Below are 25,070 nucleotides of genomic sequence, written 5' to 3' on the forward strand. Positions count from 1 at the left end.
CAGGGAGCCTTCATTTACCCCTTGCTTGTATCCATTAAAAACCTTGTGTCAGTGCAGCAAACGATAGACAGGAGGAGGGAGATGGGACCTGGCCAGAAGGGGGCAGCACCGCAGGAAGGTCTTTTCAAGTGGAGGAATTCAAGCATAGTTCCTTGTTCTTTTAGGGTGCCAGGGCCTCAGAGCAAGGCAAGGGACAGGACAGGTTCTTTTCTCTCTCACCAGGGCAAAGAGGAGCTCTAACATTCCAGAGGAGGAGGAGGATTAGCTTGCAGAGAATCAGCCAAGAGGGAGTACTTTCAAAAGGCAGCTATGGAAGAAGGAAAGGGTCCAGAAGCTACAGAGTTAGAGGCCAGGGTCAGGCAGAGCTGAGGGGAAGGACTCTTCTTGGAGGTATTGACAAGGATTCACTCTCACCCCTGTACCCCTGGCACAGGAAGCCTGCTCCCAGGGAAAGAGGAGGAAGCAATCAGAGGCTCAGGAAGCCCAAGGTGAGCCTTTCTTCACTGTGGCCTGCCACATTTTTTCTCTTGACTTGCCTTCTGTCACACTTGGCCTGGCTGGGCTGTAAACAGGGCTGCAGGGAGGGGGGCAGGCAGGGCCCCCTGCTCAGAGCCAGCGCTGAGGTAGATGTGAGAGGTGCTCCCAGCCTGCCTCCTCCAGGAGAGGCAGGGCTGGCACTGTGGACAGAAGAGTAGCCTGAGCTGGCCTCCAGCTGAGGGTTGGTGGGGCTGAGAGAGGCCGAGGGGCTGTGGGGGGCCCACTCCCCAGCCAGGCTGTCCTCGTCGCTGGAGTCCTGGCAGCAGTGCTCGGCAGGGTCCACATACACCACCGTCACGTCCAGGATCCCACTGGGACCAGTCACTGCAGGGGGGGAGAAGGAAAAGGTTACTTTGGCTTTGGGCAGTGAGGAAGATGGTGAGGCTCTGGGAACAGGCTGTCCACACAAGTTGTGGAGGCTGCAAGCATGGAAGGGCTTAAAATAGTTTGCCACAGGAGGTGGTGGAGTCCCCATCATGGAACGGTTTGGGTTGCAAGGGACCTCAAAGTTCATCCAGTTCCAACCCCCTGCCATAGGCAGGGACCCCTCCCATTAGAACAGGTCTCTCAAACTTCCATCCCTGGAGGTGTACATGACACTTGGGGACATGGTGGTGTTGGATTGCTGGTTGGACTTGACCTTGGAGATCTTTTCCAACCCAAAAATACCTGTGATTTCATGGCATGGCCTTGAGCAACCAGGAACATCCCTGCCCATGGCATAGGGGTTGGAACTGGCTGATCTAGAAGGTCCCTCCCAACCCAAACCATTCTGATTCTATGGCTGAGGAGGGACTATTTACAAGGTCTTGTAATGGCAGGACGAGGGGTAAAGGCTTTCAACTGGCAGAGGGGACATTTAGATTAGATGTTAGGAGGAAGTTCTTTACAGTGAGGGTGGTGAGACACTGGCACAGGCTGCCCAGGGAGGTTGTGGCTGCTTCCTTACCAGAGGTGTTTAAGGCCAGGTTGGATGAGGCCTTGAACAACCTGCTGTAGTGGGAGGTGTCCCTGCCTATGGCTGGGGGTTGGAGCTGGATGATCCTTGAGGTCCCTTCCAACCTAAACCATTCTATGATTCCACTCCATGCTTTAGCACAGAACCAAGCGAGAGCACAAAACTTACATCTCCTTATGCTTGGAGGAGAGGGCAGAGCACTGAGATCTAACCCTCCTTTAAAGCAAGAACTTTTCCCCACCTCAAACAGTTTTGATGGGTTCCAAGAGGTGTTCAGAAAACAGCCAGCCCCAGAACCAGCAGGTCAGCTGTGCTGCTGACTCAGCACCTTTAGCCCACTGTCAGTAGCATCTGAAAGCACAGGCACTTTGAACCAAAAAGCAACCACAAACCCTAGGCTGAGAGAGTTCAGCCTGGAGAATGCTACAGGGAGACCTCACAGCAGCCTTCCAGTAGCTGAAGGGGCTGCAGGAGAGCTGGGGAGGGACTTTGGACAAGGGCTGGGAGTGCCAGGCCGAGGGACAATGGCTTTGAGCTGGGAGAGGGGAGACTGAGAGTGGAGAGGAGGAAGAAATTGATTGCAGAAAAGGTGGGGAGAGACTGGCACAGGTTGCCCAGGGAAGTTGTGGATGTTGCCTCCCTGGAGGTGCTGAAGGCCAGCCTGGAGGAGGCCTTCAGCAACCTGTGCTGGTGGGAGGTGTCTGTGCCCATGGCAGGGGGCTGGAGTAGATGATCTTGAGGTCCCTTCCAACCTGAGCCATTCTATGACTCAAGGAGCATCTCCTGCTGCTATTTTAGCTTGCCTGGAGCTGATTCTCAGTGTTCTGTTTGCTGCTTAATCTTATTGTTAGTTGACAGAAACAGCTGTGAGGGGGAGAAGGAATCAGGGACAAAAGCTGACAGCAGGATTGCAACTTCCTAACTCCAAACACGTCTGGGCTTAAAGAGCAACTAAATATCCCCTGGCTCCTGCTGCTCTTCCATGCCAGCAGCTGCTGTGCCCCCCAGGAACACTTTGGTGGATGGAGGTGCTGCTGGAGCTGCCTGTGCACAGCAGCTTGTCCCCTGTGCTCACTGCACAGCACTGAGGGCCACCCATGGAACTCAACCCCAGAATGGCTCAGGTTGGAAGGGACTTCAGAGATCATCTACTCCAACCTCCCCGCAGCAGGGAGCTAGACAGAGATCTGTGGCTGCTGAGCCTGGAGAAGGCTCCAGGGAGACCTCAGAGAAGCCTTCCAGTAGCTGAAGAAGCTCCAAGAGAGCTGGGGAGGGATTTTTGACAAGAGCTGGCAGTGCCAGGCTGAGAGACATTGGCTTTGAGCTGGGAGAGGGGAGACAGAGTGGAGGTGAGGAAGAAATTGTTTGCAGTGAGGGTGAGGAGAGACTGGCACAGGTTGCCCAAGGAGGTTGTGGATCACAGAGTCACAGAATGTGATGGTAGATCCTCAACCTCCCTGGAGGTGCTGGAGGTCAGGCTGAATGAGGCCTTGAGCAACCTGTGCTGGTGGGAGGTGTCCCTGCCCATGGCAGGGAGTTGGAGCTGGATCACCTTGAAGGTCCCTTCCAACCCAACCTATTCCATGAGTCTCTGGAGCCCTGCAGCAGCACAGAACAGAACAGAAGCTCTGCAATCCTGTAAGAGCTACAGCCACACAGAAAAGCTTCTCTCCAGCTGGTCTACAGCTCAATGTTGAGCCTTCAGTAGCCTGAGAAAGAGCTTCAAGCAAAGAAGACCTGACAGATGGAATTCTCTTGTTGCAAGGAGAACCAAACCCTCACCATCTCCATCTCTCTCGCCTTCACTTTCCTGATCCCCCTCGTAGCCAGAGCAGGTATCCAGGCTCCAGTCTAGGAAGTTATCCAGGAGGCTTTCTTCCTGGGTAGAGAGCTCTGCTGTGGGGGTAGTCACAAAGCTGCCTCTGTCATCCTGAATGCTATCTTCCCTCCTCCTGCAGGAAAAGCATCCAGAAGAAGGCATCTGTTAGAAGCCAAGTTCTTCACCCCCAACTCTTAAAACAGCTATGTTCAAGGTCATGGCAGGAAAACTGATCACACTGAGAGGCTGAAGCCTCAAGGTGGCAGAGAGGAGGCAGAGCTCATGCTGATGCTCAGCAGCACTGCCAGGGATGCCTGATACTGACCTTTTAGTTCTCTTGCCACAGGGAGAGCTGAGGAAAGGCTGAATTTCCACCATGGTTGTGTGCAAGGGACTGGGCTCTGGGTCCTCCTGCTTCACACCCAGCAAGGAGCAGAGCTGGCTGTAGCTCATCATCTGCAAAGCAAAGAGAGCCATGGGCAGTTAGAGAGGTGCCCAGGTGGAGGCTGTCACAGCACCAGAGTCCTACAGTCCCAGCAGGGTGGGGCTGGAAGTGACCTCTGGAGATCATCCAGCCTAACACCCTGCCAAAACAGGGCACCCACAGCAGCTTGCCCAGCAGCACAGTGCCCAGCTGCCCTTGGAAGCTCTCCACACAAGGACACTCCACAGCCTCTCTGGGCAGACTGCTCCAGGCCTCCAGCACCCTCACAACAAACAACTTTCTCCTCCTGCTCAGCTGGAACCTTCTGGCTGCCACTTGCCCCGGCCCTGGGCACCACTGACAAGAGCCTGGCCACAGCCTCTTGCCCCCCACAGCTCCTTTAGCTCTTGCTGAGCATTGCTCAGATACCCTCTGGGGCTGCTCTTCTGCAGGCTCTCAGCCCCAGGGCTCTCAGCCTTTGCTCTTCCCAGAGCTGCTCCAGGCCCCTCAGCAGCTTTGCAGCCTGCCCTGGACTCTCTCCAGCAGGTCTCTGTCTCTCCTGAACTTGGAAGCCCAGAACTGGACCCAGGGCTCTGAATGTGGCCTTGCAGCACAGAGTAGGAGGAGAGGCCCTGGGCAGCCTGCTCTAGTTGGAAGTCTCCCTGCTGACTGTAGGGGGTTGGACAAGATGCACTTTAAGTGTCCCTTCTAACCCAGTGCAATCTGTGACTCTGGGAGCAGAAACCTCACCCTCTGTTGTTTCTTCCCTAGGATTCACCTCCCCTTGTGAGCCCTTCCACAGAGCAGCTCCAGTCCCTCCGAAGTCCCCAGCTCCCACTGCATTTAGGGACTCTCTCCTCCACAAGCCTGCAGTGAGACTTCTCTGCCCATTGCTGGAAGCCATCCCTGGCCCCGTGGCAGCTGTGCCCTGGGTGCCAGAGTAGGCTCAGAGCTGCCCCCACCTTTTCTTTGCCTATCTCCTCGTAGCGCTCGTCCTCGAAGCGCTGCTTGACAGCGGTCAGGGACACCTGCCGGTAGTCCTTGGGGATGTCGTCGTGGAAGCTGGAGAGAGAGGAGCAGCTCAGTCTGGCAGGGTGAGGAGAGACCCCAACAGACCCTGGCCCCTGGGGGAAGAGGCCCTCTGCCACTCGGCTCCCTCCCTGCCCCTCAGCTCCTCCTGCCCCTATTCCTGGCGCCCTGGCTCTGAGCTCCCCCTGCCCCTCTCCCTCCCCTGCTCTGAGCTCCCCCTGCCCCTCTTTCTCGACGCCCTCTGCCCCTCCCTCTCAGCTCCAGTTGAAGCAGGTTGGTGCCAGCAGAGCTGCTCAGCAGCTGGCCAGGACACTCAAGTTTCTCAGCTTGTGAGCATCTAGTTCCATTCATGGTTCTCAAGCTAAAGCCTTAACGCTCTTTATGAAATGAGCTACTTCTGCTGCTGGAAGTCTTTCTGAAGCTCCCCACCAAACCAGCTGCACTCCTCTGAGATGAGGTGTTTGACAAGCTGAACCATGCCAGCCTTTGAGGACCACCAGCAGCAGAGAGAAGCAGACCAAGCTGGCCCTCAGCTGGCACCTCAGTGCCCGTAGAGGGGGAGCAAGGCAGCTTCCAGAGCCACCACCCCCTTCCCTGGCAAGGGCTGAGTGTACAGACAGGGCAGATCTGCCAGAGCTGGAATCCAGACACTCCTCTGTCCTCCCCAAGAGGCTCCCAGAACTCTTACCACTTTTGGTAGAGGCTCAGCACACAGGGCAAGAGGTCTTCGAGGGAGAAGCCAGTGCAGTCAGCCAGCTGGCTGCTCCAGGGGTGTGCTGCAGGGCAGGAGATCACAGAACTGTTAGGGCCACAAGAGACCTCCAGGATCATCCAGTTCCCACTCCCCTGACATGGGCAGGGACATCTCACACTAACCCTGTTTGCCTAGAACCACATCCAGCCTGATCTTAAAAGTTTCCAGGGATGAGGCTTCAAACACCTCCCTGGGCAACCTGTGCCAGTGCCTCAGCACCCTCATGGTGAAGAACTTCTTCCCAACATCCAATCTGAACCTACTCACTTCTAGTTTTGCTCTATTTCCCTCAGTCCTATCACTACCCAACACCCTACAATGTCCCTCAGCAGCTTTCTTGTAGCCCACTTCAGATACTGGAAGGCCACAATAAAGTCTCCCTGAAGCCTCCTCCTCTAGAGACCAAACAGCCCCACCTCTCTCAGCCTGTCCTCAGAGCAGAGCAGCTCCAGCCCCCTGCTCACCCTCGTGGCCCTTCTCTGGACACACTCCAGAAGGGTGAGAAGACAAGAGATGGGCACCACCTCACCAAGCTTGCCAGTTCTGTAATCAGACAGGTGGTGGTGGTTGTTTTTGTGGAGTGTAGATCCTGATTTTCACAAGCTTAAGCTTGTACAGGGCTGGTTCAGAGGTGGCTTCAGGGATGGCTTTCACTGCCCAGCTGAGGTCAGAGCTCAGCACTGAAGTCTTCAGTCTCCTTCAACACAAAGCTTGCCCAGACTGATGCTAATGTTGTTGTTCATCGTCACTACTGAGAGGTAGGAGAGCCTTAACTCCACAGCTCCTTCTGAAGTCTCACACCTGTCCTACCTCCCTCTTCAGTTCCAATCCCCCAGCCAAGCCAGAGCCATAGAATCAGACTGGGCTGGGCAGGACCTCAAAGATCATCCAGCTCCAACCTCCTGCCAGGGGTAGGGACACCTCCCACTAGCCCAGGTTGCTCAAGGCCTCATCCAACCTGGCCTTGAACACCTCCAGGCTTGGAGCCTCTGTATCTTCTCTGGTCAACCTGTTCCAGTGTCTCAGCATCCTTACGGTGAAGATTTTCTTCCTAATGTCTCATCTAAATCCAGCTTCCTCCAGCTCAAAGTTATTGCCTCTCACTCTGTCACTTCATGCCTTTGACTCTCCAGCTCTCTGTACCTCTCTTCAGGCACTGGCAGGCTGCTCTAAGGTCTCAATGAAGCCTTCTCTTCTCCAGACTGACCAAGCCCAACTCTCCCAGCCTGGCCTCACAGCAGAGCTTCCACCCTGCCAGCACTGCTGTGGCCTCCTCTGGCCCTGCTGCAGCAGGTCCCTGTCTGTGCTGAGCACTCAGGAGCTGCCCCAGCACCACAGCAGGAAGTTTCAGCAGGCACAGCAGAGGAGTAGAATCCCCTCCCTGCCCCTGCTGCTGGGGATAAGCCCAGGACAGGCTGAGGCTGGGCTGGCAGTGCTGGGTGCCAGCTCCTGTTCAGCTCTGCACCCCCCAGCACCCTAAGGCCTTCTCCTCAGGGCTGCTCTCCAACCCTTCAGCCCCAGCCTGAATTTGTGCTTGGGATTGCCCTGGCCCAGCTGCAGGACCTTGCACTTGGCCTTGTTGAACTTCATGAGGTTGACTTGAGCTCAACTCTTAATATCTTGACACAAACCAAAACTCCACTCCAAAGGCTGCCTGCAAGACCCAAGCATCAACCAACCCTGCTGCAGCTCCACCTAAGGAAGGGTTTCTCACCTTGCCTGTGCAGGATCTTAGCCAGCAGCAGTGCTGCAGCAGCCAGCTGAGCTGGAGAGTACACACAGAGGCTGGTGTTCAAGACTGAGAGTTCACAGATGAAGCTGTAAAGGTGAAGAGTTCTTCTCTCCAGAGAGACTATGTTGGACAGAACTTCTTTGTAGTCCACAATGGTAGGGATCTAGTGCAGAGAAGACCCAAGGTTGGAAACACAAGGCAAGCACCAAGGGTGTAGAGCAGTCATTTTGAGCAAAGGCTGCTTCAACAAAGGCCCAGCAGGGTGGGGCTGGAAGGGACCTCTGGAGATCATCCAGCCCAACTCCCTGCTCCAGGCCTCCAGCACCCTCACAACAAACAACTTTCTCCTTCTGCTCAGCTGGAACCTCCTGGCTGCCACTTTGTGCCCACTGCCCCTTGGCCTGGTCCTGGGCACCACTGACAAGAGCCTGACTCCAGTCTCTTGCCCCCCACAGCTTTAGCTCTTGCTGAGCATTGCTCAGATGCCCTCTGGGGCTGCTCTTCTGCAGGCTCTCAGCCCCAGGGCTCTCAGCCTTTACTCCTCCCAGAGCTGCCCTAGATCCCTCAGCATGTCTGGAGCCAGCAGAGGAGCAGGAAGTTTTCATTCCATTGGGCAGCTGTGCTGATTTGGGTTTTTCACTGCTGCACTGACCCTGAAACATTCTCCAGTGAAAGTACAAAGCAGCCTCGGAAAACCTAAGTGTTAGCCCCTGAGGACAGGCAGAGGGATTGGTGTCTGCATGCCCTGGAGTACAAATATCCTCCTGCACAAAACCTCAGCATCTTAGGGAAGGACAAGTGCTCATCCCAACAGACTCGTGGAATGGGTTGGAAAGGACCTTAGAGAACATGCAGCTCCAATCCTCCTGCCATGGGCAGGGACACCTCCCACCAGTCCAGGTTGCTCAAGGCCTCATCCATCCTGGCCTTCAGCACCTCCAGGGAGGCCAAGGGGTGAAATAATCCATTCCAAACTCACCCTTATCCTTCCTTCCAGGGCAGAGATGATCTCCCCCATCATTCTCACCAAGTCTTCATACTTGTAGGTGTTGTCTGTCAGCCACACAGCTTCCCGGATCGTCAGGATCTCCTTGCTGATGAAGCTGGAACACCAAAGAGGAGATGATTTTAGACCTCCTCGGGATGGAAAACCCTTTCAAGCTCACAGAGTCCAACTACCAACCCAACGCTGCCAAGGCCCCTGCTAAACAGGAACAAACAGCCTCAGAAGAGAGAATTTGTGCTCCTGTGCACTAAGGTTTCTGTGGCAGAAAAATGCACCCAAGGTGAGCAAAGGGTTAAACAGCTCCAGAAGAGACTGCCCCAGCTATAGACCAGGAGCTCCTCGTTCATTTCTCCTTTAAGATGGAACCATCTGCTAGGATGACAGAATAGTTCAGGTTGGAAAAGCCCTCAAAGAGCATCTCCTGCAGTCCCCCTGTCATTGGCTGGGATGCCTCTCAACTAGCCCAGGTTGCTCAAGGCCTCATCCAACCTGGCCTTCAGCACCTCCAGGGAGGTTGCGGATCACAGAATGTGATCACAGAGTCTGTGATTCTGTGTTCCACAGCCTCCCTGCGCAGCCTCTGCCAGACTCTCACCACCCTCACACTCAACAACTTCTTCCTCAGCTCCACTCTAACCCTGCTGCCTCAGCTCCAAACCATTCCCCCTTGGCCTGGCTCAGGCACCCTCAGCAAAAGTCCTCTGCAGCCTTCCTGCAGGATCCCTTCAGGCACTGGCAGGCAGCTCTGAGGGCCCCCTGGAGCCTTCTCCTCTCCAGGCTGCACACCCCAGCCTGTGCTCACAGTAGAGCTGCTGTGGCACTTGGATCATCTTTGTGGTCTTCTCTGGCCTCACTCCAGCAGCTTTGTGTCCTCCTCCTGCTGGGGACAGCAGCACTGGAGGCAGGATTGGAGGTGAGGTCTGAGCAGAGTCCAGGGGGCACAATCCTCTCTCTTACCCTCTGCCCACACTGTTCTAGCTGCAGCACACAGCTGCCTGCTGGGCTGCATGAGGGCAGTGCTGGCTTCTGGGGAGCTGCTCAGCACCCAACATCCCCAAAGGTCTTTCTTCAAGGTTGCTCTAAATCCACTCTACATGCAACAGAACCCTCCCAGTTCCCCATATAGGAAACCTCTTCCATTCTCAGATGCAAGCTACTCAGGAAGCCGACTCAGGAGAATGATATCCCTCAGCACCATTCTGTTGGCAACACTGAAGTGTGTGGCACCACCATTGCAGGTGTTCCTTCCAGGGTTTCTCATGCTGCCCATGGGGTGGGACCTTTCCATGGCTGATGGAAAGCATTGAGACCAGTGAGGCACTGGGGAGCATCTGAACATTGAGAAGCATGCTCAAGGGATCCTATTTTGTGTCTTGTTTGCAGAGACTGTGACTGCATGGGAGCATAGTTGAAGGGGGAGGGGGAAGGGAGGGGGAGAGGAAGAGGGGTGGAAAGAAGAGGGCAAGGAGGGGGAGAGGAAGAGGGGTGGAAAGAAGAGGGCAAGGAGGGGGAGAGGAAGAGGGGTGGAAAGAAGAGGGCAAGGAGGGGGAGAGGAAGAGGGGTGGAAAGAAGAGGGCAAGGAGGGGGAGAGGAAGAGGGGTGGAAAGACGAGGGCAAGGAGGGGGAGAGGAAGAGGGGTGGAAAGAAGAGGGCAAGGAGGGGGAGAGGAAGAGGGGTGAAAAGAAGAGGGCAAGGAGGGGGAGAGGAAGGCAAGAGGCAGATGAGGGAGGACAAAGATGCTTTCCAGTATTCTTAGCAGGGAGGGGAAACCAAAGGTTGCTGTGCAGCGCTGGGTTGGCAGGGCGAGGGGCAGCAGGCAGAGCTCCTACCGTGTGCAGATGACCATGCAGGCGATGCCCAGCAGCTGGAGCTGAGCCCGGGGCACAGGTCTGAGCTTCAGGTACCGATCCACACAGCCCACGGTCATGTGCAGGCACAGGCTGGAGAAGTCCTTCATGGTAGCCACTTCTACCAGCCAGTCGATCAGGATATACCTGGGCAAGAAACAGACAGAGGCTGTGCAGTCAGGACACAGGCAGCCCCCTGCTGAGCATCCTCCCCATGCCTGCAGACCAAATCCCTTCTGCACTCCAAAGTTCAGGCCAAGAGGTTTCACCCCAAGACACGCCAGAAAGTCCTGCTGCACTGAGAAGAGGGCTGGCAAACAAAGGCCTTTGATCCCTAAAGGGTGAAGTGTCCTTCAGTTAGCTGAGAAACGGCAGCAGAAGCTACCCTGGAACAGGCACTTGGCATAAGGAGAGGATCCCTGCTGAGACCCACCCTGCAGTGCTGGGGCAGCTCTGGAGTGCTCAGCACGGACAGGGACCTCTGCAGCAGGACCAGGCCACAGCAGTGCTGGCAGGGTGGAAGCTCTGCTGTGAGGCCAGGCTGGCAGAGCTGGGGGTGTTCAGCCTGGAGGGGAGAAGGCTCCAGGGAGACCTCCTGGTGGCCTTGCAGTGCTTCAAGGGCACAATCAGAAAGCTGTGGGGGGACTCTTCACAAGGGCCTGTTGTGGCAGGCCAAGGGGGGATGGTTTGAACTGGAAGAGATTGAGAGTGGAGAGAAGGGAGAAATGTTTGACAGTGAGGGTGGGGAGAGCCTGTCCCAGGCTGCCAGAGAGGTGAGAGCTGCCCCATGGCTGGCAGCACTGCAGCTCAGGTTGTGTGGGGCTGTGAACAGCCTGCTCTCGTTGGGGATGTCCCTGCTGGCTACAGGATGAGTTTGAAAGGTCCCATCCAATCCAAACCCTTCTGGGATTAAATGGGAGGGTAAAGGCCACCTAAGCTAACCGGAGAATAACTACAGCTCCAAACAGTCAAACAAGGCCTACAGTTCCCTAACAATTTGTTAGTCTTGATGGAGTCCAGGACTTAAAATGGACATAAAACCCTTTTCAATTCATCAAGGCTTGAGATAACAGCTCTGATGCCTCCTCTCTGAGAAGCCCTCTGCTTATATGGCTACATAGAACCTCTCACAGGAGGAGAAAGCAAAACTTTCCATCTTCCAGCAGACCTCATTCTGGATTTTTTTTCCCCTCCTCTACAGATGTAATTGAGGCTGGGACAGTTGGGACTGCTCAGCCGGGAGAAGGCTCCAGGGAGACCTCAGAGCAGCCTTCCAGTATCTGAAGGGGCTGCAGGAGAGCTGGGGAGGGACTTTGGAGAAGGGCTGGGAGTGCCAGGCCGAGGGACAATGGCTTTGAGCTGGGAGAGGGGAGACTGAGAGTGGAGAGGAGGAAGAAATTGTTTGCAGTGAGGATGGTTAGAGACTGGCACAGGTTGTCCAGGGAGGTTGTGGATCACAGAATGATCTATGGATCTGTGATCCATAACTTCCCTGGAGGTGTTCAGGCTCAGGCTGGATGAGGCCTTGAGCAACCTGAGCTGATGGGAGCTGGATGACCTTTAAGGTCCCTTCCAACCCAACCCATTCTGTGATTCTATGAATCTCTGTAAAGGGAACAGGCAAAAGGTTTCTGTTCTGTGCCTTCACTCCTGGCTCCAAGTTTTTACCTCATGGTTTCATTCATTCCTTTCTGCACAGTGAAGATGCTTTGCTTGCTGATGGGAAGGGAAGCTTGAAAGATCTGAGAGACCATTTCACTGGAAGATTTGGCTTCTAATCCTAGCTGGTTTCCATTCCCACAGGCTTTGGCTAAAGCAATCTGTAGTAGAGAAAACACAGAAGTGTGGAATTTGTTAGCAGACTCAAACCAGGGTAGCAGAGAACCAGCAGGCAGCTGTGTGCTGGCTGCAGCCACAGCAGTGTGGGTAGGGGGCAAGAGGGGAATGTAGCCCTGGACTCTGCTCAGACCTCACCTCCAGTCCTGCCTCCAGTGCTGCTGTCCCCAGCAGAAGGAGGACACAGAGCTGCTGGAGTGAGGCCAGAGGAGGCCACAAAGATGATCCAAGTGCCACAGCAGCTCTGCTGTGAGCACAGGCTGAGGGGGCTGGGGGTGTGCAGCCTGGAGAGGAGAAGGCTCCAGTAGGACCTCAGAGCTGCCTGCCAGTGCCTGAAGGGATCCTGCAGGAAGACTGCAGAGGACTTTTACTGAGGGTGTCTGAGCCAGGCCAAGGGGTAATGGTTTGGAGCTGAGGCAGAGCAGGGTTAGAGTGGGGCTGAGGAAGAACTTGTTGAGTGTGAGGGTGGTGGGAGTCTGGCACAGGCTGCCCAGGGAGGCTATGGATGCCTTCTCCTTGGAGGTGTTCAAGGCCAGATTGGGTGAGTGCAACCAAGTGTAGCTGAGAGGTATCTCTGCCCATAGAGAGGTGCTCTCTGAAGTCCCTTCCAGCCCAAACCACTCTATGCAACAAAGCGAACAGGAACTGCCTCCAGCAGTGCCTCTTGGCTCAGCTGAAATGCTGAGCACAGACATTCTTTGGGGGCAGGCTTCTGATCCCAGCCAGAGATGCATCTTTACACACAGCCTCCAACACAGATGGGGTCAGAAGGAACCTCTGGGGATCACCTAGGCCAACTCCCCCCTGCTGAATCAGGGGCACCCACAGCAGATGACTGTAGCATAGAGGTGCAGACCAGCACACACATGCATATGGAGATAGACCTCAGCATTTTGGGTTCTGCTTCTAAAGGCAGGAGGCTAAACCTCCAAAGGCAGCACAGAAATGACCAAAAAGACTCTTTCCCTGGGAAAAAAAAAAGTCAGCCTTACCTGTGCATCCCAGCAGCCCTTTGCTGCATAGTCTCGTAGCTTCCTGAGGCTTTGGAGGTATCTGCCAGGATCTGACATCTAAAGAGGAGTGCAAACAAGATTTACTTCAGCAGCAGCAGGTCTGGAGTGCCAGAGACAGCCCTGCCTGGGGGTACAACCAGCAGCACAGCAACCAGGCAGCTTCACATAGGATGGAAGGAGTTGGAAGGGACCTCTGGGGATCATCCAGCCCAAGCAGGGCACCCACAGCAGCTTGCCCAGCAGCACAGTGCCCAGCTGCCCTTGGAAGCTCTCCACACAAGGACACTCCACAGCCTCTCTGGGCAGCCTGCTCCAGGGCTCCAGCACCCTCACAACAAACAACTTTCTCCTCCTGATCAGATGGAACCTCCTGGCTGCCACTTTGTGCCCCTTGTCTCATTAAGACAACAATGCTCTGTTTAAGAAACTTCCCTCAGTTTCTGTCCAAGGTCTCTCAGGAGATGAGAGAGGACACCTGGGACTCCACCAGAGAGCTCTGGCAGATTTATTGTCTGCTCCAGCTCTGGGGCTCCCACCATGCAGGAGACCTGGAGATGCTGGAGAGGGTCCAGAGGCGGCCACAATGATCAGAGGCTGAAGAACCTCTGCTGTGGGGACAGGCCAGGAGAGTTGGGGCTGTTAAGCCTGGAGAAGACCTCAGAGCTGCATTTCAACATCCAAAGGGGCTGCAGGAGAGCTGAGGGACTTTGCACAAGGGCTGGGAGTGCCAGGAAAAGGGACAATGGCTTTGAGCTGGGAGAGGGGAGACAGAGTGGAGATGAGAAAGAAATTTTTCCCAGTGAGGGTAGGAAGAGACTAGAACAGGTTGCCCAAAGATGTGGTTGAGGCCCCATCCCCTGAAGATGTGCAAGATCAGACTTGATATGGCCCTGGGCAGCCTGCTCTAGTTGGAGGCATTCCTGCTGCTTGCAGGCTGGATGGACAAGATGACCTTGGAGGGTCCTTTCCAACCCAAAGCAAGCTGTGTGGAGGTGTTCAAAAAAAGACTGGATGAGGCACTTAGTGCCATGGTCTGGTTGATTGGACAGGGCTGGGTGCTAGGTTGGACTGGGTGATCTTGGAGGTCTTTTCCAACCTGGTTGATTCTATGATTCTAGTGAATTACTGACAGCCTCCTCCTGCTGCCACAGGGTGCCTGCAGCCAGCAGTGCCCATGCCTGCAGCAGGAGCTTCTGCTGGCACTATGGCTACAACTGCTTGGAGACTCACTTTTAAGCTTTGGTGTCTGCCTGGCTGTTATCTGAGGGAGTTCTTAGTGCTCTCCTTGGCTCTGAAGAGCAGCCAATGCTCAGTGCTCTCTTTGAAGCTGAGCCCTGAGGAGCAGCTATGTCTTGGTGCACATTCACCACAGGTAAGAGAGCTCCAGAGTTTAGAGTGAAACTGTTTTGAGGCAAAGAAAAGTCCTACTTACAGCAGCCTTTCTGTTACTTTCCCAGAGGAGGTAGGAGCTGTTTAAACAACCCAGCTTTGAAGACTCTTCAAGCATTTCAAGGGACTCTCTTCTTTTCTCTTCATCCTGTGAAGAAAAGCCATGGTGGTGTTGGTTGCTGCCTGGCCAGCTGGATGCCAGCTCCCACCAGCCTTTTGGAAGCTGCACAACAGCTCTGTCCTGAAAGCCACAGAGCAGAATCAAAGCAGCTGGGAATCCCCTGAGGACTCTCAGAGGTGCTCCCACATCCACTCAGGGCTGCTGTTTGAAGATCCGAGCTTCAGGAAGCAGCCACAGAAAAGCTTTGTGGCTTGGTGGCCACTGAAGTAATGGACTTTTGAGGTGGATAATGAGTGGAAGGCTCCCTTTGAGAGCTGAACACACAACACTGCAAGCCAAGACCCGTTTCAGTTGGGAAAAATTCAACAAACTAAGCAGAGTGGAGCTGCTGGGGACCCAAGGAACAGGAGAGCATTGGGCTGGCGTTGATGACATCAAGGTAGGCAGCCTTAGCATCACCAGAGCAAGGAGCCCAGCACATCACTGCTCACCTCAAAGAGACTCAAGACCTTAGCCAGGCAGTGGAGGATGGATCCTTTCTGAGCCTGTAGAGAGTATCAAGATAGAGCATGGTTAAAGACACAGAACAGGAGCAAATTGTGCTGCTAACTCAGACTAGCATTTGGGTTGTTTTCCAAGCTTCCCTCACCCTTGTGTTTCTCCTCTGGCAATCCTAAGTTCCCTTTGTTACACTCAGCTCATCAGGTATGTAGCCAAGCTTGGTCAGAATCTGAATCTCAGCAGGGTGGGATTGGAAGGGGCCTCTGGAGATCACCCAGTCCAAACTCCTGCCAAAGCAGGGCACCCACAGCAGCACAGTGCCCAGTTGCCCTTGGAAGCTCTCCACACAAGGACACTGCACAGCTTCTCTGGGCAGCCTGCTCCAGGCCTCCAGCACCCTCACAACAAACAACTTTCTCCTCCTGCTCAGCAGGAACCTCCTGCCTGACACTTTGTGCCCATTGCTCCTTGTCCTGGCCCTGGGCACCACTGACAAGAGTCTGGACCCAGCCTCTTGCCTCCCACAGCTCCTTTAGCTCTTACTGAGCACTGCTGAGATACTCTCTGGGGCTGCTCTTCTGCAGGCTCTCAGCCCCAGGGCTCTCAGCCTTTGCTCCTCCCAGAGCTGCTCCAGGCCCCTCAGCAGCTTTGCAGCCTGCCCTGGACTCTCTCCAGCAGGTCTCTGTCTCTCCTGAACTGGAGAGCCCAGGACTGGGCCCAGGGCTCCAGCTGTGGCCTCTCTTAATCACAGGGCAGAGTAGAGGGAGAACCTCCCTTGCCCTGCTGCCCAACTGTTCTGAATGCCCCCCAGGACACCATTGCCCTTCTTGGCCCCAAGTGCATATTGGTAGCTGCTGGGGAACTTGTTGCCCCCCAGCATTGTCAGGTCCTTCTCCTTGGAGCTGCTTCCCAGCAGGTCACCCCCACCCCCTTTTCTCAGCTGAGACAGAGCTGAATCTCTCAGCAGGGTCAGCAGAAGCCCCTGGCTCTCATGAGAGATGAACTGGAGAGTGGGAAGAAATTCATTACAAGGATTGATCCACACTCATTGAAGCAAGATCCAGCACAGGAGCTCCTTGGGGAGAAGAAAAACTTTCAAGAACAAGGAGCTGCAGCTTCTAGCCTTGGTTCCAGTGAAGGGCAGAAGCAAATCTTACATTCTGCAGCTGGCATTCTGCCTTCAGGCTCTCATAGACCACAGCTTTACAGCAGCTTCCACTCAAGGACCAGGGAGGACGGATGAAGAGCCAGATGAAGGGGGCTGCAGACATATTCAACCTCTCTGCCAGGCTGAAGAAGTGAGATGCCTTCAGTCCATTCACTTCTGCACGCCCCTCATCAGAGATGGACACTGAGCAGGAGAGAGAGAGGGGCAGAAGTCAGCCCGCTTGACAGGTGACAATGCCAGCTTGACAGGTGACAATGCCAGCTTGACAGGTGACAATGCCAGCTTGACAGGTGACAATGCCAGCTTGGCATTCAGTTAGAGACAGCAGGATACAGCCAGGGAGAGACTGAACATTGAGTGGTTTGGGTTGAAAGGGACCTCCAAAGCTCATCCAGTACAAATCACTCACCAGATGAGGTTGCCCAGAGCCCTGTTGAGCCTCACTTTGAATATCTCCAGGGATGGGACCTCAACTACCTCCCTGGGCAACCTGTTCCAGTGTTCCAGCAGCCTCATGGTGCAGAACTTGTTCCTCACATCCAATCTAAATCTGCTCCTCCCTAATTTCAAATCTTCTCTCAAGAGCCTTCAAAATGAGGGAGATGGCAAGAGAGGAGGAACACTTTTTCCTCATGGCCAACTTAAACCTCCCTTGGGGCAACTGGAGTCCATTGCCTCTTATCCTGTCACTTGTTCCTCAGGAGAAAGTGTGACCCCCAGCTGGCTCCAGCCTTCTGCCAGAGAATTGTAGAGTCCTAGAAGGTCTCCCCTCAGCCTTATTTTCATAGTAAATGAAACCTGAGCACCCACTGAAGGCAGCAGGTTGGCTCTGCACTTCCCTGCTCTGGAACCTGGGTACAAAATCATCGGTGTTTGAGAGGGAGGAGACAGCAGATCCAAGCAGAAGCTTCCCCACTTACAGCCTTCGTTGTACAGGTAGGCAATGCCCAGTTTCACAGCAGCTTCAAAGTTGCCCCTTTCAGCAGCCCTGAGTGGGAAACAGAAGATACTTTGAGGATGAAATCTGTAGGAGCTTCCGATCTCACATCTTCAAACAAAGACAGCTCAGCAGAGGCCAGCTGTGGACAGTGTTCACCAACCCCAGAATCACAGTGATACACGGGAAGGGACCTCTGGAGATCATCCAGTCCAAACCCCCTGCCAGGGCAGGGCACACAGGAACACATCCAGGTGGGTTTGGAAAGTCTCCAGAGAAGGAGACTCCACAGCCTGTCTGGGCAGCCTGCTCCAGGCTCCAGCACCCTCACAGGGATGAAGTTTCCCCTCCTGTTCCTGCAGCACCTCCTCTGCTCCAGCTGGCACTCAGTGCCCCTTGTGCTGTCCTTGCCCATCCCTGAGCAGAGCCTGCTCCAGCCCTGCACATCTTTGTCACAGCAATGAGGGCAGCCCTCAGGCTCCTCTGCTCCCAGCCCCAGCTCCCTCAGCCTCAGAGGAGATGTTCACTGCCTGCAGCAGCTTTTGGGCTCTGGGATGAACTCTCTCAGTTTCCTGAGCTCCTGCTTGACCTGAGGGGGAGCCCAGAACTGGCCTCAGCAGGGCAGAGCAGAGGGGAGGAGAACCTCTCGGACCTACTCAGCACAGCCTTTCTAATCCACCCCAGGATGCCTCTGGCCTCCTTGGCCATAAGGGCACCCTGCTGGCTCATGGGCATCCTGCTGGCCAGCAGGACCCGTGGGTGCTGTTCCCCAGAGCCTGTACTGCTCCATGTGGTTGTTCTTCCCCAGGTGCCAGCCTCTCCCCTTGCCCTTGCTGGATCTCACCCAATTCCTCCCCACCCAACTCTCAGCCTGTCCACAGGTCTGGCTGAAAGGCAGCACAGCCTGAGGGGGTGTCAGCTCTGCTCCCAGTTTGATGCCATCAGCAAACTGGGTGCCAGTGCCCTCATCCAGGGTGAGGATGAATATACTGATCCCTTGAGACACTCCCTTAGATAGAGGCCTCCAGGCAGACCTCTGCCTTCAAACACCCTCTTCTACAAGCTCAGAGGCCCCCAGTTCTTGCAGCTCACCTTTCAAACATCCTCAGGTTGTTTGGAGAAGGCCAAATTTCCTGGAAGCTTGCACAGGCCCACACGCTGGCATGGTTGTCCACAAGGTATTTCAGATGGGAGTGCACCTGCAAGGTGGATAAAGGAGGACTGAAATAAAAGAGACCAACAGAAAAATAGTTCTGATCTAATTTTAGACAGTTAGCTAATTAATCACAAGTTGATCACAGTTCATTACCTCCCTAATCAAACTAATTTTTTGAGCACAGCTACTGCAGAGAATGTGCAGGGAGCTCTCCTGCACTGCTGCTGATCTTCTGGAGTTGGGGGACACAAAAATCTGAAGGGCTGCCTCTGTCTGCTTTCACAGAACCACAAGAATGCATTCAGGATGGAAGGGACTCTCCAAGGGCATGTTGTCCAAGCCCCTTGCAGGCAGCAGGGACACCTCCAACTAGAGCAGGATAACCAGGGGCACAGCAAGTTTGACCTTGAATGTCTCCAGGGATGGGGCCTCAGCCACATCTCTGGGCAGCCTGTGCCAGTGTCTCCCCATCCTCACTGTGCACAACTTCCTCCTGATGTCCAACCTTAATCTCCCCTGCTCTGGTTTCAAACCACTGTCCCTCAGCCTGGCACTTCCAGCTCTTCTCCACAGTAGCTCCCCAGCTCTTCTAGAGCCACTTCAGCTACCTGAAGGCTACTCTAAGATCTCCCTGGAGCCTTCTCCAGGCTCAACAGCCCCAACTCTCCCAGCCTGCCCCCACAGCAGAGCTTCTCCAGCCTCTGATCATCTTTGTGGCCTCCTCTGGACTCTCTGTGCTCAGGGCCCCATAGCTGCCTCCAGCTCTGCAGTGAGGTCTCCCCAGAGCAGAGCACAGGGGCAGGATCCCCTCTCTCCATCTCTGCCCACATTGCTTTGGATGCAGCCCAGGCTGCCCTTGGCCTTCTGTGCTGCCAGTGCCCATTGCTGGCTCCTGTCCAGCTTCTCCCCCACCAGCACCCCCAAGTCCTTCACTGCAGGGCTGCTCTCAACCTCATCAGCCCCCAGCCTGGATTGACATCAAGGGTTGCCCTGACCCAGGTGCAGGACCTTGCAGGACTTAGCCAACTCTGCAGCCTGTCCAGATCCCTCTGGATGCTTCCATCCCATCCTGCAGTCTCATCAACCACAGCACTCAGCTCTCTGTATCACTGATGAAGATACTGAACTGCACTGGTCCCAGCAGGGACACCTGAGGGACCTCTCTTGTCATCAAGCTGTTGACCACCATCCTTTGTACTTGTGTTCAAGGCCCTCCACCAGCTTTCCCAATAGCAGCCCTGAACCTCCCCCGGCACAACTTGAGGCTTTCAGCTTTATCCTGACAGGAGCACCCAACCCTCTCACACGGCAAAGATGAGGCATGGTGTGTGGCAGGAGAAGCAGCATCAGACTCACAGCTCTGACTGAAAGGATGTCCTCAGCTGGGAGGCCTTTCAGAACATGGAACAGGACGTCCTCAGGCAGGCTTAGCAGCGTCAGGACACGAGGTCTCTTCCTGATCCTTCGCTTGGAGGGGAAAGAAAAGCACCTGGAACACCTGCAGTGAATCACTGGGGAAGAAAAACAGGGGACAACTCAGTTAGGGATGGAGCAGTCCCACAGAGGGGACACAGAAACGTGTCTGAACTTGAGCAGCTCCTCACTGCAGCCTGGGACACTTCAGGCACATTAAGGGTGGAGAAATGCAGCCGAGGGCAGGTAATGTTGTAAGGTGAAGCCACAGTGTAAGGAGTGACTCAGTCCCTTGAGTCAGTTAAGCCAAGAGGCTCACAAGGGAAGGCTCCTGCTCAAGTCTTCTTCATAGAATAGGTTGGAAGAGACCTTCAAGATGATCCAGTTCCAACCCTGTGCCCTGGACAGGGGCAGCTCCCACCAGCCCAGGTTGCTTGAGGTATCATCCAGCCTGGCCTTACACACCTCCAGGCAAGGGGCATCCACAGCCTCCCTGGGCAACCTGTGCCAGTGTCTCCTCATCCTCACTGCAAACAGTCTCTCCTTCCTCTCCACTCTCAGTCTCCCCTCTCCCAGCTCAAAGCCATTGTCCCTCGGCCTGGCACTCCCAGCCCTTGTCCAAAGTCCCTCCCCAGCTCTCCTGCAGCCCCTTCAGCTACTGGTAGGCAAATTAAGGTCCCCCTGGAGCCTTCTTCTCTGCAGGCTGCACACCCCCAGCTCCCTCAGCCTGTCCTCACAGCAGAGCTGCTGCAGCCATTGGATCATCTTTATGGCCTCCTCTGGACTCTCTCCAACGGTTCTGAGTCCTTCTGCTTCAGGCTGGAAAAGATCTTCAAGATCCTTGAGGCCAAGCAGGAATTCAACACTGCCAAGTCCATTGCTCATCCGTGTCCCTTAACTACAAATGAAGCAGCTCTCAAGAGAGCTTTTCTCCCCCAAAGCTGGAAGGTCAAGGTGAAGACAGAGAACTTTAAGAGGATTAAGTATTTTTCCCCATGAATATTTCTCCCCTTTCACCTGCTCCTCTCCTTTAGCTGCTTAACATCTCCGGGGTCTAAACCTTCCTTAGGGGAACCCCAAGAGCTCATATTCACCTCCAGCTCTTCACACACAGCTTCAGTCAGAGCAGTGAAGCAACTTAGTACATTTCTCTTGGAGCAGAGAAGAGCCACAGCTCTTAGCTGCTGCAGCCAGTTGAAACTTCTCACCTCTCTGAGCTTCTTTACCCTCAGGAGTGTACAGACCTGTAGAGCCAATGTGAAGCTCACAGACTTATTGAAAGCAGAGCTGCTGCACCAGACTCACTCACTGCAGGCTCTTCTGTTAGCAGTGGTCTAGATTTTTGGCAGGCTCCTCAAGAGAAGCCAGCAGATTCCTAAGGGGTCTGTAAGCCATGTCTCAACACCTCTTTTCTTGTTCATATCAGCTATTAATATTGTTAGCACTTCAGGTTTGCTGAAGAGAACCACCAGCCTGGTACAAGATCACAGAATCCTGGAATGCTGGGCTTGGGAGGCGCCTCCAGTGATCATCCAGTCCAACCCCACACCAGAGCAGGTCCTACAGGAACACATCCAGATGGAGCTTGGAAGTTCTCCAGAGATGGAGACTCCACAACCTTTCTGGGCAGCCTGCTCCAGGCCTCCAGCACTCACACCAAGCAACTTTCTCCTCCTGTTGAGATGGTGCTTCCTGGGTTCCAATTTGTATCCACTTCTCCTTGTCCTGCCACTGGGCATCACCAGAAAGAGACTGGCCCCTGCTTCTTGCCCTCCACCCCTCAGCTTTTTCCAGGTTCCCCCCTCAGCCTTGTCTTCTCCAGACTACATAGCTCCAAGGCTCTCAGCCTTTCCTTATCAGATGTTACAGTCCCTTCATTATCCTGCTCCAAGGCTCTCGGCCTTTCCTTATCAGATGTTGCAGTCCCTTCATTATCCTCATCACAAGCTAACAGCAATCAGCATCTCGCCAGTAGCATCTACCTGCTACCTATCCCAGGAGAAACCCTATCCCCACAAAAGTAAAACCTTTTTGTCATGCACAGAGCAGAACACAGCTGTCCTCTGCATCCTCCTCCCCACCATGGGCACTTCTGGAGCTCTTCAGCATTAGCATTGCCATCAAAAAGATAGCAGCAGCCTCCTGTGCTGGCACACCAGTTAAACCAGTATGAAGACCTGACTGACCTAGCAGCACAGGGAAGGGAAAATCCAACTTTAGAAGACAGGAAATCACAGTTGTGAAGCAATTCGATGCTTCACAAAAGCAGAGTGGTTTGGGCTGGAAGAGACCTCAGGAGATCAGCCAGGCCACCCTCCTCAGCGGCCCCAGTGGGGACAGCTGCAGCAGGACCACGTCCAGTCGGTTTGGGTCTGTGAGGATGGAGAGCCCACAGCTGCTCTGAGCAACCTGTGCCAGCCATCCTTAGAGCCAAATCCACTTCTCCTGTTGAAAGGAGTCTCCCATACATCAGTGTGCACCTAGAGAAAGTGAAGGTGGCCTAAAGGTTAATCACAGAATTAACCATGTTGGAAAAGGCCTCTAAGACTGAATCCAACCTATCACCTAACCCTTCTAATTAACTAACCCATAGCACTAAGTGCCTCATCCAGCCTCCCTTTAAACACCTCCAGGGATGGGGACTCCACCACCTCTCTGGGCAGCCCATTCCAATGGCAATCACTCTTTCCATGAAGAATTTCTTCCTAGTGTCCAACCTAAACCTGCCCTGGCACAGCTTGAAGCTGTGTTCTCTTCTTCTGTCACTGAATTCCTGGCAGAAGAGCCCAACCCCACCTGGCCACAACCTCCTTTCAGGTAGCTGTAGAGAGCAATGAGGTCTGCCCTGAGCATCCTCTTCTGCAGGCTGCACACCCCCAGCTGCCTCAGCCTCTCCTCACAGGGCTGTGCCCCAGCCCCCTCCCCAGCCTTGCTGCCCTTCTCTGGGCATATTCAAGCACCTCAACATCTTTCTTAAACTGAGGGGCCCAGAACTGGACACAGGGCTCAAAGTGTGGCCTAACCAGTGCTGAGTACAAGGGCAGAAGGACTGCCCTGGTCCTGCTGGCCACACTATTCCTGATACAGGCCAGGCTGCCGTTGGCCTTTTGCCACCTGGGCACACTGCTGCCTCATCTTCAGTCGCCTGTTGACCCCCCAGGTCCCTCTCTGCCTGGCTGCTCTTCAGCCACTCTGTCCCTAGCCTGCAGCGCTGCAAGGGGTTGCTGTGGCCACAGGCGAGGATTACTAACGCCTGGCTTCCAAGGGAGAAGCAAGGAGTGCCCAGACCCAGCCATGGATCGTCAGGGCAGAGAAAAGGTAAAGCACGGCCTAGAAGCATGGCACCGAGGCACCGACCGCCGCCGGGGCTGCAGGCAGCACCCCGCGGGCGGTTGGGAAGCCCCAGGAAGCCTCCACTCCGACTCCCCGTACCTCCTCCCCAGGCAGCCCCTACCTCGGCTCAGGCCGCGGCTCCACCGCCACCCGCGGCCGCCGCCGTTTGAATTTCGGCGCGCAGCCGCCAGCGCCCCGCCAAGAAGCCGCAGAGTCCCGCAGCTGAGATGTCCCCGTCGGGGCTAGCCCGGCAGAGTCTCGCTCCACCGGTGCGAGGCTCCATGACACCGCCAAAGCCTAGTCAGGAGGGTTTCGGAGTGGGGCTGAGGGCAGAGGCCGCCTAGAAGCCGCTGGCACTCCTTAGGGCTGAGGGGAGGGAGGAAGCCAAAAAAAGGAGCAGGCCCCCATAGAGCCCCGTGGACAAGCCCGCACTCACCTCCCGCTTTCATCGCGGCGCGCAGCAGCCAGCCAGCGAGAGCGACCCGCACCGCGCCCGCAGCGGCTCTGAATGAGCGGCACCGCCAGGGGGTGGGCCCGCACCGGCCGGCGCGGGGCGTGGCTTGGCACGCTGGGCACGCCCCCTGCGCCGACCACGCCCCCGCGGCGCCCGGCGCGGGTCACAGGGAAGGCGCAGGCCGCGCGCCCCCGCCCAAGGCCCGCCCACCCGCGGGCACGCCCCCCGCTCGCCATTGGCCAGGCGCGCCCGGGCCACGCCCCCCCGCCGCGCGCACTTTTTTTTTAAACCCAGCCTGCGCTCTGATTGGCCGGGACGGGCGAGGGGGGGCGGGAGCCCTTTTGGAACCGCGAGCTGCGATTGGCCGCCCAAGATGCGAATTCGAATCGGGGCAGTTGGCGGCTGCCGGGGCACGGCGCATGCGCGCAGCCAGCCCGCCCCGGCCCGGCCCCGCCCGCCGCCCTGCCCCCGCCGGGGTCGCCTCCATCCGGCGCTGAGCGGAGCCCCGCGGCGGCGGCGGCGGCGGCTCGGGCACGGCGTGGCCCGGATACCGCCGTGGCCAGTGACTGTAGACCCCATGGCTGCAGCCTGGCCGGCCTCTGCCGTGCTGCTCACCCGCGGCCACCTGCGCTGGCACTGCCACCCACCAGCTTGGCCGGCCGTAGGAGTGGCTCCAGGCAGCTGCCGAGGGAGTGCTTCGGGCTTGTTTAATCATAGAATCACAGACTGGGGTGTGTTGGAAGGAGCCTTCAAAGCTCGTCCAGCAGGGGCATGTGCAACTCAAGCAGGCTGCTCACAGCCCCACACAACCTGAGCTGCAGTGGTACCAGCCACGGGGCAGCTCCCCCCTCTCTGGGCAGCCTGGGACAGGCTCTCCTCACCCTCAGTGCCAAACATTTCTCCCTTCTCTCTGTTCTGAATCTCCCTCTTTGAGCTCAAACCATCACCCCTTTGTCCTGGCACAGTAACTTTGGGCCGTGCTCCGAAGTCTGTCCCCACTCTCTTCTGGCCCCTTGAAGCACTGCAAGGCCTCCAGAAGGTCTCCCTGGAGCCCTCTCCAGGCTGAACACCCCCAACTCTGCCAGCTGGTCTCACAGCAGAAGGCTTCCAGCTTTCTGAACACCTGATTGCCACCTTATTTAGTGCCACCCTGAGTAGCCAGAGCCTGACTGTATCAGCGCTGGAGTAAGAGGAGCAGGAAGGCCTCATCCTGAACAGCATCTCTATCCCCCCACAGCACAGAGCCCTGCTCTGGCCCCTTCATGGCCTTGTGTGAAGGTCAGAGGGAATTAGGAAGACAATTTGGAGTCAAAGTTCAATGCTGAGTCAAGGATTCAGAGGGAAGCTCTGACCCTCAGAGGGCAGGGAGCCATCAAAACGGGTGGCAAACAAAGCAGTGCAGGGAAGATCAGTGACTGCTTTAGCTCACCTGAAGGCTTCTGTGAGCCTCTTAGAAAAGAGCAGCAAGGAGAGGAGCTGTTGTTGTTTCACAGCATTGCAGAGTGTTAGGTGTTGGAAGGGACCTCCAGAGATCACCCATTCCAACCCCCCCTGCAAAGCAGGGTGACCCAGGGCAGCTCACACAGGAACACATCCAGGTGGGGCTTGAAAGTCTCCAGAGAAAGAGACCCCACAACCTCTCT

The 25,070-nt window shown here is 55.6% G+C and overlaps 1 protein-coding gene across 1 annotated transcript; it reads right to left on the minus strand.

Annotated features, from left to right (window-relative positions):
- Positions 1–152: 152 nt before the first annotated feature.
- On the minus strand, positions 153–23,480 carry CCNF (cyclin F). The gene is made up of 17 exons (XM_064153133.1): positions 23,410–23,480; positions 19,584–19,738; positions 18,164–18,270; positions 17,055–17,122; positions 16,124–16,317; positions 14,957–15,010; positions 14,388–14,492; positions 12,935–13,012; positions 11,775–11,926; positions 10,089–10,253; positions 8,233–8,356; positions 7,236–7,416; positions 5,456–5,543; positions 4,701–4,800; positions 3,640–3,770; positions 3,278–3,447; positions 153–861 (listed from the first exon to the last, which is right to left on the minus strand). Exons 1-17 carry the CDS (start codon positions 23,420–23,422, stop codon positions 467–469), a joined length of 2,280 nt encoding a protein of 759 aa, XP_064009203.1. The 5' UTR covers positions 23,423–23,480; the 3' UTR covers positions 153–466.
- Between the last annotated feature and the right edge of the window lie 1,590 nt (positions 23,481–25,070).

Source organism: Pogoniulus pusillus, chromosome 13, assembly GCF_015220805.1.
Source record: "Pogoniulus pusillus isolate bPogPus1 chromosome 13, bPogPus1.pri, whole genome shotgun sequence".
Taxonomy (NCBI): Eukaryota; Metazoa; Chordata; class Aves; order Piciformes; family Lybiidae; genus Pogoniulus; species Pogoniulus pusillus.

What these genes read in the sequence shown, in the direction of transcription:
- CCNF (XM_064153133.1), bottom strand. An exon ending in ACATCCTTTCAGTCAGAGCT is followed by an intron (nt 18,271 to 19,583) that starts GTGAGTCTGATG and finishes TCCACCTTGCAG; the next exon opens with GTGCACTCCCATCTGAAATA. An exon ending in CCCTGGAAGGAAGGATAAGG is followed by an intron (nt 7,417 to 8,232) that starts GTGAGTTTGGAA and finishes TCTCTGCACTAG; the next exon opens with ATCCCTACCATTGTGGACTA.